This window comes from Poecilia mexicana, unplaced genomic scaffold (assembly GCF_051168715.1).
Source record: "Poecilia mexicana isolate PSO_F unplaced genomic scaffold, ASM5116871v1 scaffold_8, whole genome shotgun sequence".
NCBI classification, from domain to species: domain Eukaryota; kingdom Metazoa; phylum Chordata; class Actinopteri; order Cyprinodontiformes; family Poeciliidae; genus Poecilia; species Poecilia mexicana.
Genome location: NW_028263377.1, coordinates 10,338,563 through 10,361,202, shown reverse-complemented (window position 1 = coordinate 10,361,202; position 22,640 = coordinate 10,338,563). Strand labels below are relative to the sequence as shown.

At 38.0% G+C, this 22,640-nt stretch overlaps 1 protein-coding gene across 1 annotated transcript; it reads left to right on the top strand.

Moving 5' to 3' along the window:
* The first annotated feature begins 8,867 nt into the window (after nt 1–8,867).
* On the top strand, nt 8,868–19,201 carry nubp1 (nucleotide binding protein 1 (MinD homolog, E. coli)). Its single transcript, XM_014972099.2, has 10 exons — nt 8,868–8,966; nt 10,354–10,458; nt 10,546–10,679; nt 13,328–13,396; nt 13,510–13,542; nt 13,642–13,732; nt 13,831–13,985; nt 17,373–17,483; nt 18,286–18,472; nt 18,834–19,201. The coding sequence occupies exons 1-10, from the start codon at nt 8,936–8,938 to the stop codon at nt 18,884–18,886; spliced, it is 969 nt and encodes a 322-aa protein (XP_014827585.1). The 5' UTR covers nt 8,868–8,935; the 3' UTR covers nt 18,887–19,201.
* Nucleotides 19,202–22,640: the final 3,439 nt, after the last annotated feature.

Below are 22,640 nucleotides of genomic sequence, written 5' to 3'. Positions count from 1 at the left end.
GAGGACTGCCATGGCAATTGAAGGATCTGACAAGGCGTCACTGAAGCTGAAGGCTTGGATGCCAGCGTCTCATTAAAAGCCAGGAAACAAGAATAGTTCAGCTAACTGAATGTATCTGTTCCATGTGTGGAACAATAAATTAATAATGAAAACACAGCAATTTAAAGGCTCCTATATACTTGGTAATACTGCGCATATATACACACAAGTAAATCTGTGAGCAATGCAGACTCTGCAAACACTAACTGCTGAAAAGTTAACCTCCGCTGTTGTTTGAAGTCTTTTGCAGGCTGTAGCTTTCCTTTCTCAGTGTTATTTTTCACATTAACCTTGGCCAATTTTCCTTTATCTCCTAAAGAAAAAATAACCACATGTAAAATATAGAGAGGGAAAATTAGACATAGGTAGACTGCACCACTATACACATGCACCACTCTGTTTTACCCTCTTGTCTAAGATTTTTTTTTTAATTAATTGAATGTTTTGGTTTTAACACCGTGTTCTTAATGTTTTGTAATCCTTTGCTTCTTCTGTCAGTTCCTGATTCCGTGTTGGAAGCAGTTCACTTCACTGTGTTTGACTTCTTTGTTTGCATTTTTCTCTTATTCTTGTTTACCTGGGAAGGACTCCTTTCTATTGATGTGTTGTTTGAATTGCGCTCAGTGTTTGGTTTTGAATAGAAAAGCCGGCCCGGTTCCCTGCGGGCGGGCTGCCATGGGCATTTTAATGAAAGTTCTGTTGAGGCACATCATTTCTTAGAGGACAAAGGGTTGGCATTCTTTCAAAGTGCAATCATGATAAAGCAAAGCAACCAACATGGAAACATAGATTTTGTCTCTTTAAAAACTTTCATATCTGCGCTTCGACATCAATTGCTGTCTGTTTTTTGCTGACACACATGACCAGCCACTGCACAAACATGTCTTCTGGCAGCTCCTTCTGTCGTTCTTGTTCATAGCAGAAATGGTTTGTTTGCTAAACACAGAGCCACAATCAGCACCAGATGAACATGGCTGTGCACTTGTAATAAAAGAGGGGGGGGAAAGCTGGCAAATCTGATTAGAAAGGCATAAACAAGACTGAGTGAAATCAATACTCAAAGTCAAGAAAAACTGAGCAGCTAAATGAAAGTACATAATATGCTAATCATCGTTAAGCATTGTTTAAAAAAGAAAAAAAGTTTGTTAAATGAGCAACTAACACAGAAATCACAAGAGTTAGAAAATTTCTTTGAATGTTTTATTGGCCAACAATAATTGAACATGTAATTAAACGTTCGCATGTTTTTTCTCGTGGCATTGTGATGGAGTACTCCTGTCAACGTATCAAACTTCCACTGGCGCATAGTTCATACTGAGACAATCAACATATACGCCTAAAAACTCAGAAGCTCTCAAATATGTAAGGCATTTTTTTTTTACCTCTGACCTGCAGCCATCAAATGACCAATTATCTGTTTGACATGGACCAAGACAGCCGTTGTGCTGAGAAAGGTATTCCATTCAGCTGGTCATAAGGAGATGGTTAGTTAGAACGGGCACAAGGCAATGAAGAGGGCATTGTCGTAGCTCAATGCCCCACTCATAATTCCATGCATTTTTCCAGACCAGAGTCACAGCAAGCATGAGTGCAAATGGCTTGGCATGATGTAAACAATTTGAAATTGAAGGTTGTAGCTAAAATGAAGTGAGAACCACACAGTTGGCTGGGCAAATATTGTTAAAGAGTATTAGCTCAAGTGCTGCCAGAGCTTACAAAGTGTGAAGTCTTAAGGCGCAAAGAGTTTCTGCAGTAGTTATTTCTAAATTTACTGGCACTTTAAAAACAGATGCAATACAGCTTGAACCTTTGGGTTAAGAATAAAAGTGGAAAGGCCTCAAGTTAAGATGCTGTCGCACTGTTTCCCCAGCACAGATAGAGTGTATGCGTTGCATAGCGTGGAAACAAGTAATGCTGTGATTGGATGAATGCTTCTGTAGTCATGGAAATCCAAAGCAGTGACTCAAATTTATCATACATCTGTACTATGTCTCATATTTGTAGCATCTCAGAGTTTTTTGTTTTTTGTTTTTACCTAGTAAAGTATTTTAACATGTCCAAGCAAATCTTCTCAAATTAAATTGTTTATGCCAAAGTATCAGAAGCAGAGGAAAGTAACGCTGGAAGATTTTTAGTGAAGCAGTCTATTGTCCTACATCAATGATGCGCAGGAGAGATAATTCAAACTGTTCAGTTTTCACGCCCTTATGCTTGCTAAAGGAAACATGCTGGTAGGAAGAGATGCAATGTTGCTGAGGCTGCTGTGGAGAAACAGACTCTTTACGGTAAGTAGATTATCAACAATGGATTCTCTCATCTTCTTTGGATTTTTCCAAAATTGAGTTTAAATCTTCTTTCGGTCGAAACAATTTTTCACACATTTCTAAAAAATAAATAAATAATTATTATTGTCTTTTTGTAAATATATTTGATCTCTGTCCTGTCTAAGCGTCCTGCCCGCTTGTTGATCGTTTCAACATTGTACAGATGCAACAAAAAGTTCACACATAAACATACAAATACCTCCAAAGCTGGCGCTTGTTTAGCCAACAGGGTGATCCCATCTTCTCCAGCCCTTTAGGCCACTGACCCCCACAAACACACACATATCTGGGAGTGGTAGGAACTGGTTTAACTATTGTGCCTGGTGTAAGGTAGCCTGCAGATAAAGGCGTCGCAGACATTAGACATTATACACTCATGCAAATATACAAAGGTTATATTTCTACATCGCCATGGACACATATCAGTTACCTGCTATTGTTGGAGACCTGGCCGAAACAATATAGCAACTGTATATCCAGTTAAACTTCAGGAAGGGCGGGGGGTTTCTGAATAAAGTGTCTCATCTTGTGTCTTTCTCTATCATAAGTCACCTTTGCAATTTCCTGACGTAAAATGTTTTGAGCAGCTTTCAAGCATAAACACTGAGCTAACAGGACAATTAGTCCAGAAAATATCTACATTTTCTGGGCTAATTTATTAATATTTTTAAAATTGACATGAAAATATGGTCAAAACACACAGACAGCGTTTTAGCTGTCTCGACATTTTGACATTACAGTGTTTATAAGTTAAATATAGAATTGAAAACCAAAATTGGTTGCACGTTAACTTGTAGCAGATTGTTAAATCCGACTTGTTTTGGTACATTTTTAGAGACAAGCTTTTCCTTTACGAGCTCCGTGAGTTTTGCTTGCTCCTGTTGACGTGTGCATGAGAATGTGTAGCACTCGCCTACGTTGTTTGTTAATACTGAGACTCTTTCATCATGTGGGAGCCGTAAGGCTAAAGTCTCACCGGCAGTGCATGTCCTCCACATGCATGCATACCAGGCCCACTCACTGAAACGCACACATAAATATCCTACGCAGAGAGCTGCAGCCAGACCGGAAGCACCCCCACCTTCCCTGTTCCTGTTTCTCACAACATGTATGACCGTGTGTGTGTGTGCGTGTGTGTGTGTGTGTGTGTGTGTGAGGGTGTGTGTGTGTATGCTCTTTTCGTAGGATCTTGCAAACCGGCGGCAATCAGCAGGAGGCAGGCCGATCACTGCAGGAAAAAACTACACAACGAAATGTGATAAAAGATAGCGGAGGATAGGAGAAATATTATTGGAGAGGAACAAATATGCAGAAGATTATACGGAGAGAGAGAGAAAGAAAGAGAGAGGGAAGCTGTGACGGAGGGATGTGATTGTGGAACAATGCTGGCAGTAAAACTGTTTTCTTCACCTCCCTCCCTTCCTCTCCTGGAGACGCAGGCTGTGCTCACACACACGCACAGGGATGCAAGACAGACATTCAGTCTTTTGAAACACTGTTAAAAGCATATCCATGTGTGCTCCAGTGTTTTCAGAAACTGTGACACTTAGGTCAGGTTGAGATAGGTGGACGCTTTCATCAGCTCTCAAAAACTGCCATGTTTGCTGCTTTCTTCCAATATGGTATAATTACCTCCAGGATTCACTTAAATGTAACAATAAACAAAGAACCCACTTTCAGAGAAAGAACGATTCCAGTTTTTTTGTTGTTTCTTTTTTAAATCTGTGAATGAGTACAAGGTCACAGAGGGAGAAAACAAGTCAAGAATTCATGTGCCAAACCCCCTTTTCCCGTCCTGCCTTCACATCCACGCCCCACCCATGCAGACAGGATATGTGTGTAACTACCGCGGGCTGCTCTGGTCAGAACAAAAGATCACATACACACACACACACACACACACACACACACACACACACGCACACACACAGCCGTTACATTTGCATCCCCAGATTTTCATTCATTTGCGTGAGCACCTGGCCAAATCCTGAGGAGGAGCTCAGACACAGGAGGAATCAAAAGATGGATCAACCGAAATGAAAATGACGGGATGAGAGAAGATGGCAGGAAAGTGAAAACGATTTCAACAAGACCTCAAAACTACCTAAAACGTGTTTGCAAAGCAGCCAATGGACACATTTGGTTGACAGAGCAGAAGCATACCTTTTGCAGACTGTTTGATCCATGCACATTTAAGTCTCCAGATACGCAAAACTGGCAGAGACCTACCTTGCAGTTGTTAGTGAATTATTTATATTCATTTCTTGTGAGATTTAAAAACTTTTGGCGGGGAGATACTGTTTATTTTAAGGCTTTCGGGAGTGCAGTGGGTGCTGAAATTCACGGTGAGAGAATATTGGAGAATGTTGAACTTATTCTCCAGCGGTGCAAAAACAACGCTTATGTATACTAGCAACTATCGGTTTGTATCCCTGTTTTCAAAGTTGATAACTGCTGCATTATGTATGTTTACATCCTGAAATAGGACGCTCGCCCAGCTTATCTTCCTTCCTCTACACAAACACTACGACACATGCAAGGACATATTTCACTGGCCTTCCTTCCTCGGAACAAAGATATTTCCATTATCATCAGCAGTCACCCCAAGTGCTGAATGCAGGCGCTCGGGGAGATAATGACGGTTATTTTGGGGGTTATTCTGCCCGGGCAGTCAGTCAGGACAGCTCACAGGGTGCGTGGGCACCACCCTGTTTCCCGTCAGTCAACGCACGACCTCTCTGATGAGCCAAAGCTGTGTTCAAGGGTGTGTGCTAGTATTACTCATGTTATATTTAGCAACAGTGAAACAGAGCAGTCCGTTTGGAAATTATTAAATATGTCACACCAGTTATGCATCGTAATCACACTTAGTAGAATTTCGCTTTTAGTCACATCACCCTTTTTGAGGTTGAACTTTTAAGGTTATTTTTGCAGATTTTGCTAGAATTCTTATTTTTAAGTTTTTGCCAGTGGTTCCAGTTGTAGCTTGGTGAGAATGAGGAGGAGGAGGAAATGAAAGTTGATGCCGCTATATGTGGCATCAACTTGGGTTGGGTTATCCAGGACAGCAATGATCCAAAGAGCGCCAGCACGTTCACCTCTGATTGTCTTAAAGGAAAGAAAAAGAGAGAAAGAAAGAAAGCTCTGGTTTAGCCTAGTCAAAGTTTGAAGTTATATTTGACTAATACCCTGTAACATGATTTTAAATATGCTTAAAAAGCCTTTCATGTGGCTGCAGCAAAGCAAATGCACATAAACAGAGGCAGCTCAGGATTCTTGTTGCTCAGTTCATCCAAGTGATCAGACACAAAATTAGCACAAAAAAAAAAAACGGTGTGTTATTTTGACTTTATTCCTATATATAGATATATCTATACACTCCAAAGAGAGACATGAAGATTTAATAATGCCTGCGCTTGTGCACAATGTGCTCATTGTGACTGTGTGATAGCTGTTTTGCATAGCACATATTTAATTCTCGTGAGTGGGTGGTGTTTTGCATTTTCTGCAAACAGAACTCATCGTTCCAGGTGCCTAAATGTGTGAAAACAAATAAACAAACGGCATAAAGCCCCTCCTTTATGCTGATACACTGCAGAGATCCACAGCTCACGTGGAAGAAAGTGTCGATAAGTCGGCTGTTGAGGTTGCACCGCACTTGTTGAGCTTTTTTTTGAAAGAAAGTCAGAAGAAGTCCCATGTGTGCAGTGTGCAACCAGCCAAGTAGCAAACATGTGGAAGAAGCTGGTTCACCTTTTGGCAAGACAACAGCTCTAAACATTCAGCAACATGTAATGAAATGGTTTAGATGAAAGCACTTTCATAACTAGAGTGGCTCAATCAAAGTATACGTGTACTAAATTAGGAAAACCAAGTCTAGTTTTCGTTTCTCCTATAATGAGGCACAGTAGTTATGTTGATGCCAGTTCTGTGCAATTGAATGATTAAAATAAATTTGGAAGAGATGACTCATAATGAGCTAATCAGCTGATAGTTTCTTGAGAAATAAGAACATGGGAGGTGTAAGAGGGAGTGCAACCCCTGACAACGACTCAGAACCAAGCAGAAAAAAAAACTTTGATTTCAGAGAAATGAATCACTCAGCGCTGCTCTTGAAGGCGGGATATGGAGTGGGGAGTAGGTTTTCCAGCTCACTGTTCATTTCCAACCAATAAAGGTGGTCACCTTGAATGGACTTTTTGTTTGTGGCCAGAGCTCAGTTTTACCACAGGGCTTGTAAACTACATCTCCAAGTCACACCCATCGGCTTCCGTACAGGGCCTACTTCCTTGTTCCTCTTTATTTGGGGGATTCCCTTCACAACGTGCACACACACACACACACACACACACACACACACACGCACACAGCTCATCTGCTGATTTGCTTATTCTTACAGAAAGTCAGTGGGATTGAACTTGATTGCTGTTGTGTGAGTGTGGCGTTGGTTGGTGCTAAATACATTAACTTTTTTGCTGAATAACTTGGAGCCCGGGCTCTCACCAGTCAGTCAGTGAGCTCACGGGCGTGTGTGTGTGTGTGTGTGTGTGTGTGTGTTTCATGTTGCTCTTGCTGAATAGGCAGAATAGGTCTGACTTCATGCATCAACTGAACTTGTCTTTCTAATCATTACTCTACAGTCCTGTCCAATAGCTCTACACAAGATGTTTTTTCTGCAATATAGAAAAGCAGTTCTGAGATTCAAAGGCCTCATTTTGGACTTCAAGCTCATTTTCATTCTGACGTTTTACTGGCAGCATCCTTCAGCTCGTATTCTACTCTGTGCCAAGTTTTCCACTCACAGCTCATTGAGTAGAATCCTTTTTTGGTGCTAAAACACAAGATTAGGTTCACCAAAATGCATTATGGTTGGAATTTTTCAAATATCTGGCTAAAGAAGTTGGACCTGTTTGTGTACTGGTTTGCCAGGATCACAATCTGTGCAACAGATTAAAAGCCTAAACGGTGAGGAACTATGATCTGAACAGCTTCCATTAAATCTCAAAATATACTTCACTTCTAATTTATTAGGTCATATGCCGAGCTGGTGGATCATATCCCACCATGGGTGTAGCATGTCTAGTATGAATACATCTGGGTGGGTGGGTCAGCACAAAGAAAACATCTCATTAAACAACTTCCACAGTGCAAACAGTGGAAGGGTGGGGGGAGGGTCAGACACATGAGAACAGACAAAGTAGGTTTACAGGGGCACAGAGATCTACAGGCTTACTGATACAGTGATGTCAGAGATGTGCCCTCATGAAACTTCTGTCTTTATTTTCAGACAAACAGTTAAACCTATGACTGAACGTCTCAGAAGCAGAAAAAACAATAAATAAGCGCCTTGGTCTAGACGTTTCCGTACGTTTAAATTGAGACTTTTGTTACTGAAAGACACTCTTGAAAAAGTTATTTTATGTTATTCCTTCTTCAAAGCCATGTTGTCGAATTAACTGCCTTGTATCTTTTTAGAAATTAAGGTAACTGGTGTATGTATAGCTTTTATATGGATTTGTTAATTATTGGCTTTTATCTCCTTGAGCTCAGCCTGTGCTTATCACAATTTTTTTAGTTTTAATTATCATTGTATGAAAATAAAAAAATATCACTCAGAGAATTATTTTTGTTGTTGTAAAATTATTATTATTGCCAGAGCGTGGGCCAGGTATAATAATATAATATTATTATATTTTGTAAATGTATTATTATTATTATTATTAGTAGTAGTAGTAGTAGTAGTAGTAGTAGTAGTAGTAGTAGTAACTTATTTATTTATTGTATTTATTGGAACTGGTCATCTACGTAGGTCCATTCACAATAAAAAAAAAGTGTACAGTGATACAAACTTCGTCTTCAAAACAGAGCAGATGTACAAAACATCTGCTGGTTTGTACAGAGCACATTACTTTTTTTTCTCGCCTGTCTGAACAATACCACCCCCTAGCGGACACAGTGGTGACTTTAAGTTTATTGTGATAAATAGGTTTTAAAGGAATGAAACGAGTTCAAGCTTGTGTTTGTGTGTTTTACAAAAAGTCCAATAGGTGCTATCATATCATCTGCTTATGAAAAAAAATATTTATTTTTAAAAAGTATTACTTAATACTGTTTGAACATACATATAATATTTAATGGTTATTAGTGTCCAGTTTATCTGCGATTTAAGCACTTTTTTGATGCAGAAATAAAAAAAATACTCAACAAGTACATTTGCTTATTAACGCATATTACAAAGATTATCTTATATACACATTATTATAACACAATACTATTAGCATATTCTAACAACATAACAACATATAAGACAAACTATCATGCAAAAATATTGGACACTGTCGACTTTAACTGTACACTGTTTCTCTGAATTTAATATCTTTTAACCTACATCTCTAGCAAGTCGGACCAAAGGCACCCAAAAACGAGTTATCGTTACATTTTGAAAACAACCAAAGGTGCACAGAGAATCAACATCTATATTAGTTTTTCATTAAAAGAAAAAAGGAAAAAAACTCCCGGCCGCTCGGAACCTTTGAAGGGGAAGAATATGTCAGAAGGACGCTCAAGCAAAGATGGCAGACGTACCAGAAAACGCTCCAGAACGTGAGAATTCATTTATTAATTTTCATGTATTTCTTCTTTAAAATATTAAAATATTGGGACAGGTTCTGGATGTTTAAAGTGTTCTTTTAACTTTTGTGGTTTGGAGAATATTTAGAGTAGTTTCAGCGGCTTTCTACTGCGATGTTTTCTCTGAATTACAAACGTTACAGTTGTAAATACTGCGCCAGTCGCTGTGACTCTGTCCAGTATTCTTGGAGAAAAAGTCTACTTGAAGTAACTGGAACATTGAAATGAATTTTGTTTTTTATTAATCGAGTACATAACTCAGTGAGAAGGACGTTGGTTATGAATATAATTGCTTTAAAACGTTGAAGCGATGTAATAAAACCCTGTTGCCCCCTAGCGCTTCTTACATCAACCTGCATCTCGCAAGATTGTTAGTTTATATTTAGCGCTAATTCACGTCTTTGATGTATTTGATGGGAAAATGTCTCCCCACTTACATTGTGACGAAAGTTAACACCCAGAATACGAGTGGAAAATCTTGGGTTTTGGACTGTCAGTGCGTTTATGTTATTTTTACTTTGAAAGAACCATCTGGATTGTGTATTTTGATTGAAATTGGTGATGTAAGACGTAAAAATTAACAGACGCTGACAAATTTCTTGCCACCACTGGTAAATAATGGGTAAAAAGCCTTAAAATAAGTCCAGCTTTCTTGTAGGGGTGTCTTCCAAAAACAAATGCTCCATTTGTTTTTAAAGTCCATGCTTTAATTTGAGTATATCCATCTTAATGTCGGAAATGCTGATCATATGTTTTGGGTGAAAATCCTCTTGAATGTTGTATTTTCAACTTCGTGAAAGAGTCCGTTTTTTTATTTAAAATGTCCTGGCTTGCCGCTCAGCAAGCATTTAGAAGAGAAACTTTCCAAAAGCATCATGGATGCTGCACTATTCTTAGTAGTGGGTATGCTTTGTCTCGTATTAATCCTTTGTTTCCTGCCAAACAAATCCACATGCATTGTTTCCTGCTGATAAACTCTGTAATGACCAAAACGTAGTTATGGTTCAGGTCCACACATAAAAGGTCATCCATTTTGTTCTAAACAGTGAAGTAAAACCTTCATGACTCAGCTTATTTATTTATTTTTTTTATCTCTGTTATCTTCATTTGAGTTGTGACAAGATAACCATATATCCTTTGAGCTGAGCAGATGGACTTCGATGTCATAAAAGCCATTATTTATTTATTACACACGGAGTGAAAAAAGCTCAAGAATTACTAGTTTATATTTCTATTCACGCTTATCTACCTAGAAATGCAGATGCTAAGGGGTTCAGAAGTAAACATACTTTATATTCACAGATTTTAATTCAACATAGAAAACATGTTTAGATTCAAAGCAAACTCTTCTTCTCTTTAGACTGCCCAGGCACGTCAAGTGAGGAAGCAGGAAAGTCTGCATCATGCCAGGGCTGCCCCAACCAGCAGCTGTGTGCCTCTGGAGCTACCAAGGCCCCAGACCCTGGTAAAACTTTCCTCATCCCAACATATATTCATGTTGCAGTAGTACTAAAGCTTCATGTGGCTAATCTCAGTCCTTCGTCCTCTCCAGCTATTGCAGAAATAGGTGAAAAGCTATCAGTGGTCAAACACAAGATCCTGGTGTTGTCAGGAAAAGGAGGAGTTGGGAAAAGCACCTTCAGCGCTCATCTGGCCCACGCTCTGGCAAGTGACGGCACCAAGGAGGTAATGATGTATGGTCAGCATAATGTGGTAAAGATAAATGTCAGACTTATTAAATTAGGTGCGTCTCCCACAAGGATGTAAGAGTTTCATTGGACAGAGCTGTACAATTTAGAACTGATTTTATTTTGGTCCTATGTCTGCTAAAGAAACAGGTGGAATAAGTTTGCACAGTGTTTGAAAATTACGCTTTAATAGCAGTATGAGTGTGTGCAATATTAATCTTCCCCTTCTCTCATTACCCTATTTTCTGTCTAACTACTGTCAAATAAAGGCCACTAGAGCCAACAAAACCTTTAAAAAAGAGAGAAAAGCAATAATTCTGTCATTGCATAACTTTTGCAATCCTAATAAGAACCACTAGAGGTCACTGTAGCGTAGCTTTATGCATTATTTTTAGCTCTATGGTTTCTAGAAGAAACGAGGCATGTAAATGTTTAGAAAAATTGAAATGATGATTCAGTTTTAATCATCATTAAAATTCATGAGTATTTAAAAGAGTAAGTGTTTGAATAAACTCAGACTGTTGTAAAGCCACAAAGAAGTTGCAATAAAAATCAAAGACAAAAACACTTTTTGCATTTATTTTGACTTTTGTTTAATTAAATATAGAAAAAGTCCCTTTATTAGTTATATAAATTACATTCATCCATTTAATTACCAAGCATTTGTGTATTTCAGGCTTACAGGTCAAATAAGGTGACCTGAAGTTGTTTATAGGACTCATTGCAGTTTAGTTTGTAGTTTGACCTGCGTCAGGTCAGACATGCTGCAATCAACACAGACTGTCCCAATTAAAAAAGGCAGTTTAGCTTTTTTATGTTGACTTATGTCCGATTTATAAATATTATTATTCTTTAAGTGTGCTTTTTTTAATTGCATATCCTCTTCTCTGCAAACTGGGTTCTACGAAACAAATACCGAAGAGAGGAAATAAGATTTCCTTGTTTCTGGTTTAAGAAGCCGAGGAGCCGCAGAGACATGGCTTCCCACTGCACATAATATCTTTCTTGCTCTATTTACAAGAAACAATTCCACACAGAGCTTCACCTAAATAGGAAAACCGAAACCAAAAACTCTGGAGATACGAACATAGCACCTGGAGACACAGCCTATTTAGTTATTATAGTTGCCAAAGCCAACGGGATCAACATACACGCCCTTTTCTTTGGTGTCAGGTTACCAGAAAACACCTGATGTAGGAGAAATGCTTATATAAGAGCTAGTGGAAAACAAATGTCAACTGTATGGCATGGGTTCAAAACACCTGCGTTTTTGTAACTCCTGGTATCCACAGTCCTCATTCTCAGTCTTTCTAATCTGATTTTTTTTTAAAAAGTATTTTCTAAAAAAGTTCCTCATTCTTCTTTCTATTCATTGTCTCCGACATGCTGAGATGGAGTCCCTAATCATGTAACTCTGACCACCACTACTACCACCAGGCTATAGCTTTTGAGTCTGGCTGCTGTTGTGCTTTAACCACCCTGAAGGTGGGAATGTAAATGATGCATAGTTTCGATATATTTCAATAGATTTAAATATGAAAATGTTCTGCTCATCTAAAGCACAGGTTGACATGCCTTATGAGTAAGCTGAAGTATTTCAGAGTAGAGCAGAGTATCAGAGCGTGGAGGCTGGTGTCTTAATGCAAACTTACAGTTGTATTTAGTTTATTTTTATGGACCATAAACAAAGAAAGGTTGTACTCTTTAATACTACAAATAAAATAGCATTTTTATTGTTAATTCTCTATCACAGCATATGTCCCGAGTGTTTTTATTTGGTTTTTACAAAACATCAAAAAGGGCACTAGAGTACATTGTGTTAGTTTGTGAATTCCTAGAATGAAAATTGAGAATTTTTCTGGTAAAAATATTAAATAAGAAAAAGCTTTTAGTAGTTGATCTGCTCATCAATGATCAAAGCCAGTCAAGTTTAAATTGACTAATTGTGCTCTTTGCTCGATTGATTACTTTAGATGTGTCTCTCTACCATCACACCCAGTGCTAACAGTTTAAACATCTCCCCAGTTTTTTGTTTGTGTTTAAGTTTGTCGATTTTGTAGACACTTTTATTCAAGGTGTCTTACAAATGCAGTTAATGTCAAAGCTAGTAATACATTGCATAGAAGGAAGACCACTGGTCAGATTTCTGTCAGAGGTGACAATATAGAACTTGAGTGCAGGCATGGAGGAAAGTGGGAAAATAATGGATGGATGTGGCAAAGAGAAGAGTTTCTGTGGCACAGAAGAGTGCCACAGGAGCCTTGGGGGACTCCTGTGGCAGGTGCTGGGCTGCAGAAGCAAATGGACTTTATTTATATAGTGCTCACTAGTCATACTGATGACTCAAAACTCTTTACACTTAAGCCGTATACAACATGAATGTGGAGGGAGCTGGACTCCAACCAACACCCTTCCAGTAGCTGGATGGCTACAGCTGAGCCAGTTACCAAGATCTGCAGGATCCGTTTATCTAAAGCACGTTTTATCAAGGAGGAAAAAGATATTGGTTATGCAGGACACCCACTCTTTGGAACTAGGATTGATCATTGCCTTTGTAGAGTTTCGTTTTTTTTAAACTACAAACACTAAATCTAAACATATGTTAAATGTTTTCCTTCACTTTGTCTTCTGTATCGCTATTTGTAGGTTGCACTACTGGATGTGGATATCTGTGGTCCATCCATTCCCAGGATCATGGGCCTAGAAGGAGAACAAGTACGGTTTACCATGTTATGTATGAATACGACTCCTGTTTTACTTTCACCTGACTTATATTAACGAGTGGGTGTTTTGATCTGTTTTTCTGCTTTTTTTTTTAATGTGTGTAGGTTCATCAGAGTGGCTCTGGCTGGTCTCCTGTGGTGAGTCATGCCAATCCAGGCTTCAGTTTTATTGCTCTTACGAGGTAATTTCTGTGTTGCAAATTACTTACTTTTCTCCTGCCTGCTCGTTTGTCGCAGTACGTCGAAGACAACTTGGCGGTCATGTCAATCGGCTTCCTCCTCGGCAGTCCTGACGACGCTGTGATCTGGAGAGGGCCAAAGAAAAACGGTGTGCTGAGCTGCAGTAGATTTGCGAGTACAGTGTTGGATGTTTTTGTTTCGGCTTCCCAGATCTTACGCTCCAGTTTGTTTCTCGCCCCACTTCAGGAATGATCAAGCAGTTTTTACGGGACGTCGACTGGGGACAACTGGATTACCTAGTCATAGATACTCCACCAGGCACCTCTGATGAGCACCTGTCTATAGTTCAGTATCTCAGCTCCACCAATGTGGATGGAGCAGTCATCATCACCACACCTCAGGTATACAAAGACATGCCCAAGAGCTCCAGCGTATTGTTAGAGTTATATAATTCCTTTTAAAAAGTATATAGTCTCTGGCATTTTTCTTATCTCTTTGCTTTACAGTCTAGGATCCATTGTATTGTAGGTTATAAAAAGTTAGTTAAAAAGTTAATTTTAACTGGGTTTACTGCTTACTTTCATCACAACAGATTTTCTAAATACTTCGGCAGTCCGTTATAAAATTAACTTTTTTGCCATCCGGAAAATGTAGAAACTTTAAAGAGAAGAGTACTGGAAGAGAGTAAGAATAAAAAAATGTATAAAAAAAAATAAAACACTGAAAATATGTAGCTAAAATGAAATCCAGAAAAGTTTTATGCTACATGTTCTGTGCTTTATTCAGTCTCAAAAAAGGGAAAGTTTGTGAAAAAGATAAAGAAGAGCACTAATTTTTTTTTACTGCTTTCTAAAAACTGATACCTGGTGTAATGATTTGCAACTCGACTACCTTGGTATTTGGATGTTTCATGTTTCAAAAAAAAATGTCAATTTGATTTACTTTACTGACTGGTGTAAATTTTAGTTAAAACTAAAGCAGTTTCCTAAAAAAAAAAAAAAAAGCCACCCCTATGTGGTCATGAACAATCTTTTCTTCTTTGATGGTATGGTGTGTTCAGGTACTCTTTATGTGTTCTGTCACCGTAACTCAAACTACAGATGGGGGATTTCAAAACATTAAAGACTGCTATTTCATCTTAAAATAAATACATTTAGAAAGACAAAACAAATCATTCAAGCACTGTAAAATAAAAAAGGTATTCTACAGAATATTTTAAAACAACACTTAGGATGAGAACTTAGGATGAGGTTATTAATTTACTTCATCTGTAGCAAGTGAATCCATAAAACCGATTGTTCATGAAAGCACAATGACTGGGAGTTTATGGCTGAAAAAGACATACTGTGGTTTACAATTTGATAGTGTAAATGGTGAGAAGGTAAAAGATGTTATATAAAAATGTAAAAGGTTAACAGCAGTAACATAAAACCAGTTTTGGTCTCAGCAAGAAGGAATCAAAGATAAAAAAAGGAGAACATATTTAGACAAATCAGTCAGAAAAATGTTTTGGTGCTGTCCTGACTGCAGAGCATTGAAGCAGCTCAACATGAACTGCTTCTTATCAACCCTTTTATGGATTAGAGAGTTTGTCACTTTATGTGAAGTTGTGTATTCTTCAGCACTGGCTGAGCAAAAGTAGAGCATTAATTGGCATCTGTAGAGGGAAATTTTCCTGTGTAATTATTAACGGGAGTTATCCCCAGTCCCCACAGCCTTGTTTGATATTTCTTTTAAATCAGTGACTCATGTCCACATTTTTGTTAACTTCCAGAGATGTTGGCAAGCGACTGGTTAATATTTATCTGGTTAATGAGCTTGATATGTGAACCAAAACAACAAAATGGCAAAGGAGAGCCACTACAATTTAAGTTTTTTTTTACAGCTTTTATAGCTCCCTTTCTTTGATTTCTTTTTTTGTTGCTACATTTAAATGTTTCAGATCAAATTTTAACATCTGACAAAGATATCCTAAATCAATTCATAAATAAGGACATAAAACCAATTTCATATTAAATTTGCGAATGGAAAAAGCTTTCCAAATCAACAATGCTCTACATGAAAGGTAAAAAATCATTACCTTTTTATCTTTCATGTAAAATAAAAGATCTCAAAAAGCAACACATTCTGCCCTAATCTAGAGAAATTCTTTGATATCACTCTGGAAATGGCTAAAAAGTCATTTCTAAGACTTTGGGCTTTGGGCCATTAAATACAAAAAACATGGAAGGGTCGTGAAACTTAGCAGCCGCGGCACGCCTACCAAAATTACTCCAAAATCACATCAACAATTCAGAACAGCATCAACTTTATTGGGATCAATAAAGTATTTTTGAATTTGAAAGGCACAGTGCCAAGTGAGATCTGTCATAAGCCTTACTTGTCTCAGTTTATGGTCTGTGTTCCCAACACAAAGCCAGGCAAAAATGGCCGTGTTGGGAGATTTTCTGAGCGAGAACCGCTGCTGACCCCAAAAAAAATCGCAAAAGCAAGAGAGATTTGCAACAAAATCTGATCGTTTTGAAAGATGTGGATCAAAACGCCACGCTGTGTCCGCAGTGGTGGTTTTTCCTGAGTCTGGATTTGAGGGAACCATGAATTCAGCTTTGTAGCAAAAATACTGAATGCCCAGTCAGCACTTGGGTTACGCAGCTGGTTGGCGATCCATGTCTGAATGGCTCAGAAACACAAAACAAAGGGTTTTGGTGGGTCTGCCTAAAGTCCTGACTTAACTTGTGGCCTTAAACAATCCCATCATGCCATTATCTATAAAAATGGCATGATGGGATGAAGGTGAAGTGGGACTGTTTGCATTCTCACATAAGGGAAATTGTCAAATTGCCTTAAAATGAAATCCTTTTAATCAGCATTTTATACTTAGTTATGCTACCTGTCATGTTGTTTGTACAAGTGGAAAAAGTAAAGAAATCTGTCGGGGTGCACATACTTTTCCATTGCACTGTATGTCTTCTGCTTTATATGCCTCTATCTATTGAATAAATATATCACTTATTTGGTTTTTTTATGCTGCAAATAAAGCTACAGACTCCTGTGGTGCAATCTAAAGCTTGTTTAAGTTATTTGAGTAAATGTCAGCAGCGTCACGGTGCTGTCTGGAGTAACTCAGGCAGCATTCGTTTAAAAGTATCACACAAAGAGTGAAGGACTGTAAAATAGCCTGTGCATTTCCTTTTGCAGCAGATCTGATAAGGGCTGCTGTGGATTTGGTTATTTAAGGTCAAAGTAGAACCGGTCCTAAAAGGAAACCAGGCAGAGCAGCAGACTGGATTCTCTGCTGCCAAGACTAGAATTATTGTTCTCAGATTGTGTTTTATTCCAGTAACAAAATGATCACTGAACAAGCTTATCTACTGTTCAGATAAGATTTCTCTTCCCTCCAGGTTTCTGGCTATAAACACACAGATGATGTTTGTGTTTCTCTTTTTTTTTTCGGTGCGAAACATTTGACCGGTGCTTGTTTCCTCATACCTAACTGGGCCTAAGCTGTGAGATCAGACCAAAACCAAAAACACTTCCTCATTCCTTAAGTCTCTCCATTACCAGACAAAAACCAGACTGGGATGACTCTTAAGAATGGTGGAAAAACTTGTTGCTTTGATGTGAGTGTCTTTTAGTCAGTAGCTTTCATTATCCAGACGTTTTTCCAGATTAAAGTTTGACATTCCTTTAACTGCTGTAATTTCCTGAACTGCCATTCCCAACCTCAGTTTTTTCCCCCCCTTCATGCCTAATTGGCTGTCTGTCTCTTTTTTTCCTTTTCATCATAGGAAGTCTCCCTCCAGGATGTCCGAAAAGAGATCAGGTTCTGTCAGAAGGTCAAGCTGCCCATCATCGGGGTTGTGGAGAACATGAGCGGCTTCGTGTGTCCCAAATGCAAGGTTGCCGGCAAATATGAACCACTGTCATGCAGTCGATACTGTTAAGAACTTGAAATGGTTAATTTTATGTTTTTCAAAAGTGTACTAAAAACATGGATACGGGAAGAAGATTAGATTTGGTGAGGAAAGATTTTGTTCGCAGACCAGGACAGCTGAGATAAACGAGAAGAGGAATGAGGAAGTTTGTAAGTGGAACCTCCAGAGGACGGACCTTTTGGGCCTCTGTGTCCCAATCTACTAGTAGCTCAGTCCCAGCTCAGTTTGATTAGACGGACCCACTACAAAGTTTTCACAACCAAATGTTCCTCTGTGTGCAAACGTAACAGTCATAAATTATGTCTATTTTTCTGTCTTTTCTTTGTACATTTCTGTTATGTGTGTTTGAATAGAAGCTAAACTTCAAGGTTTTACATTAAGAGATTTTCTGCCAGTCAGAACCGATTCCTTGCTTTTTACGTTATATTTAGAACCATTAGCACAATCGGTAAGACAGAATAAGGATGTTAAAGGAATAAATATTAAAGCTATTGGACACAAATTAACATTTTATGCAGACGACATATTAATTTATGTAGAACAATCAACCTACTGTCTACCAAACTTACTGCAGTTATTCAAACAGTTTGGTGAATTATCAGGGTACATTTTGGACTGATTACATGGATGGATGGCGAACTGCAAATATCACGGTCGGTTTTTATAATAATTATTAATGCCCGGACATCAAATGTGTAATGTAGGACAGGAGCTTTGTGGTTTAAGATCCAGATTATGCTTTTGTTTTTCTTTTCCTCTCTTTTAGAACACTTCACAGATCTTTCCCCCCTCCAGCGGCGGTGCAGAGAAAATGTGCGCAGACCTAAATCTACCTCTGTTAGGCCAGGTGCCACTGGACCCGAGGATCGGACGGAGCTGCGATGAGGGCAAGTCTTTCCTCCAAGAAGTCCCCGACTCTCCTGCAGCTGAGGTCTACCATGGGATTGTGCAAAGTGAGTTCATTTCTATTCCCCATATTCCATTTCTTTCATAATTCTGTGTCTTTTTTTTTCATCCTTTAGAAGTGAGGAAGTTTGACGTACACTCAGTCACATTCCCTTTTCTAGTGAAGTCCCTTTTTTTTTTTTTTTTGATGACTTGTTTGTTAGGCTGGTCTAATTCCTGATTAGATCTACTGAAAGAAGAAGTATTCACTTTAAAAAATGGGAAGCAGTCTGCTAAAGAGGAAGAAAAAAAAATGTTTAATAAAAATTTAATAACTTTAAGTTCAGCATAAAACCGATTCTATGGAATTAACTGGGGTTTGTGCACCTCAGCAGATTTATCTGAAGCGTTTTCTCTTTCTTCTGCCAGGTATCCAGGACTACTGCGCCAACAGAGCGGCCGACGGTCAGAACGCAACATGACCCCCAAGACCGAAGCAGATTACAAGAAGCCTGGTAGAGACCTGGAGAACAAGAACGCTTCTGACACTGACATTATAGCTGCAGTTTTAGTCTGAACTATTCTCAAGAACAGGCTTTTTTTATTGTCAGAAACTTTGATTTGTGTGTATATATTTGATCCGACCTCATTGTGCTCTGCTTACTCTAATGAAAACACAGATATGTCATGTAAAAAGCACCGGGTGGAACAAATCCGACAAACGACTTTGAATGAATACTAACTGAATGCATTCCCACTTTTTGATGAAGAAATAAAGCTTGTCCCAAAAAGATAAATCTCCAAAGAATCTTTGCCTAATGATCATACTAAGAATGGGAATCTTTACAAAAAAAGGTCACATGTTTTGTTTTTTTGATTATTAATATTAGATTTTTACTCATTTAGATTTAAATAATCACAGTTGTGATTTTAAGCACAAATAATCGCTTAAATCTCAACCAGCGTCAAAATGGCCGCTTTCACACTGGTTTATACATGCATCTCATGTAAAGGTTTGCTGGTTGTGAAGGAACATCTGAAGTTCTTTGTGATTCTTAAAAAAATCCTAAGTATAACCATTTCAGTTGTTTTTAAAAAAGTACAAATATTTAAAATACTTACAGATAGTTATTTCTTAAATATTTCCACTTACTTGTTGCGTCTTCCATAAATTTATTCCCTATTTTGGAGAAATGTGCCGAGAGCCTCCAGTGTTGCATAATTTGTCGCTCTGGCTTCAAAGCCCATAACGCAAGTGAAACATTTCATTTGACTTGAGCTATTCAGATCGCAAATCTGCTAATTAATTCTTCTTTTTAAAGCAGACTGGCTTATGATTGCATGATTAGCCACTTAACAGAGTTTGTACTTTGTCATCTAGCAGCTCGTTTCAGTAGTTGGACAAAACCTGAGTGATTGTTCTGAAACTTGCTGTAAGCTCCTCGAAAGTAAAATTTCGATTTAAATTGGTTGAGAGTAATTTTGTTGGAGTCTTCTTATGGTATTTGCAAATAAATACTAATGGCAAAGAAACCCTGTGGCTCTTTATTCAACCAATACAAAATTGATTTTTTAAAAAAGGTATCAGTTTGGCCTGAAGGAAAATAACTGCTTTGTCTGTTTTGTTTTGTTTTGTTTTAATCTCTGTATAATCATCTAAAGATTGTTAGAGTTAATTCTTTCTTTCTTTTGGTTTCCACTCTGAAACAGCCTATAAGCCTGTTTCCTATTAAAGAGCAGAGTAAGGATCGTCCTGTTTGCTCTCGTCGACACTGTGTGCAGTAAGTAGGTCATTCTAACAGCAGCTAAACATGTGAGATCATGTTTAAGGGTAAAGCTGTTAAATGTGGTTATAAATCAAATCGAATCTTCAGTTCCCATAATAAAGCCAACAGCAGACGTCTGAATTATACGAAAGGAGGTAGTGAAGATAAAATCAGTGCTAGGTTTGTTCTCAGACTTTGTAAAAAAATAGACTTTAAATGTCAGCATATTGTTGCATTTCACTTTTCTAACTGTTCCTCACCTCAGCTGACACAAGGTAATTTCATATCAGCGGCTCATTGTATTGGGCACAGGCACCTTCCTCATTTGGTTACAACTACTCAGTTTTCTATTATTTACCACGAATTCAACAGCTTTAAAAGAATAAAGCTTTTTTTTTTCCCCCCAGAAATTTGGCCATTTAAAAATAGGCATCGCATTTTTTAAACTCAACTGGTTTGCGAAATACAGGTCTGATCATCCTATTTCTAGGTTTGACTTCTTAAAAAGTCAAACTTTCTAAGTAAAAGAGATAGTTTCCCGCTTCTTTTACAAGCACTAAAAAAATATTTGCCATGCTAAAAGTCTCATTTTAACACGCTCTTTTTGTGTGCATGTGTGTCAGCGTGAGGAGGAGACTACGTCCTCATTTGTACTTGCTGTGTAGATGTAGTTCCTCCAGGGTTCACAGAAAAAACACATGTGAAACCTCCCCAGCTACAACACAAACAAAACAATCTGAGCCTTGGTCACAGTGATTTAACGTGTGCATTGACCTGTCTCCGTATGTTTGTCACGTAAACACGGGGAACACGTTTCCAGTTCAATCTCGATGATGTAAAATTGGATTGTTATCTCTGTTTCGGCAGCTTGTGCGAATTTATTTAACCTTTTTTTATTATTATTATTCTTTTGGCAACCAAGAGTGCGGTAGAAATGGCACAACATATCGCAATGTTCACCCCAAAATATCAGTGTGATTTTGAAATGTTCATCACCAGCCTGATCCCCAAAGTGAAGAATTGTGATGGTAAAAAAAAAAAAAGTGTGAGAGCAGTAGCTTGGAGATCCAACAAACTAACACCCTACACAGGGATTTAAAAGCGCTCTGTGGTGAGGCCAATCTCTCATTTCTCTAAAACATTGGTGAATGACTGCTTACAACAAGCGTTTTTACTCTAAAGACTAAAATTGGAGCATCATTGAGGTGGATGTTATGTTTTCTGCTAAGCATGTACCAAATACAGGTATTGGGATGTGTACCAAAGGTTTAAAAAGTTTTTAAAAGCATTGTTTTAAAGCTTTGTGAAAATCTGATACTGAGATTTGTACTCAGTTTTTTTTTTTTTACTCACAGGTTGTTATACTGTGAGAATCTCATGCTTGACCCATGCCTGGTCCTAACCAGTATTTTTAGTCTGACTAAAAGCTTTGCCTTCTCTCCCAGAACCTGCAGCCATAATACCTGGTGTTTGTGGCTAAACAGTGTTGCTGTATAACGTATCTGCAGTGAATGGAAGTAGCTGTAAGTCTAATTTTTTGACATAAATTTCACTACTCGGCTTGGTTCTGTTAGAACAGTTTTTTTTTTCTTGTTTTATGTATTTATTTTTTTAATAATCGGTTTACATAGAGAATATGCCATCACTGAATTTCATCTCCTGCTAAATTTTCAAAGATTTTATGGGACAGCCTCCTTTAATATTGCTTATCTAATTTGAAAACCTTTTGAAAGAATAATTTGCATAAAAACATAATATTTGACATTTTCACTTATGGTGATATTCAGAATCTGCTTTATAAAGAGTCTTGAAAGAATGCATAAAGCAAGACATTTGTGGTTTAAAACACCTTTTGCTTTTTTTACTCCCCCAGCAGTTTAATAAGAAAACGATGCCAAATGTATTTGTTGTTTTTGGTGTTGATCAAATATTCTGAGCAGATCATCCCACTAAATTAAAGATTATAATGTTAGGGTCTGTTTTGTAGTGTCAAAGCAAAGTTGAATTTATTTGTCATTTTTAAAATACTAGCACACAGGTGTTTTGTTTTATTTATGGGTACCAATTTCAAACCCCAATTCCAAGAAAATTAGCTCTTTATGATTAAGTCTCTAAATATACAAAACATATACAAACAAAGGGTGTGGCTGGAGAGCACGAAATATATTTTTTTTATGAGTCATTATTGCCCGTAACATTTAGCCAAACCAGTTCCAGCACTTCAAAGAGATTGTAGCAGTAGATTGGCATGCATTCTTCTGTTGACACTTGTTTGCAAAACTTATTTTGTTGACCAGATCATGCAAGCGCGCTTAAGAGAAAAGAACTGCCTATGTGGAATTATTGACAAATCCGTGTATTAAACCCACAGCTTACATAGCAGGTTATGTCTGGAGATTGAATATTTAAGGGAAGTGTTGCCCCAGACTACATCCTCTTGCATTGTGTGAAAGTCCTTGGGTGGAAGAGA

What these genes read in the sequence shown, in the direction of transcription:
- nubp1 (XM_014972099.2), top strand. Translation starts at nt 8,936, where the DNA reads ATGGCAGACGTACCAGAAAACGCTCCAGAAC. An exon ending in TACCAAGGCCCCAGACCCTG is followed by an intron (nt 10,459 to 10,545) that starts GTAAAACTTTCC and finishes CGTCCTCTCCAG; the next exon opens with CTATTGCAGAAATAGGTGAA. An exon ending in CAAGTGACGGCACCAAGGAG is followed by an intron (nt 10,680 to 13,327) that starts GTAATGATGTAT and finishes CGCTATTTGTAG; the next exon opens with GTTGCACTACTGGATGTGGA.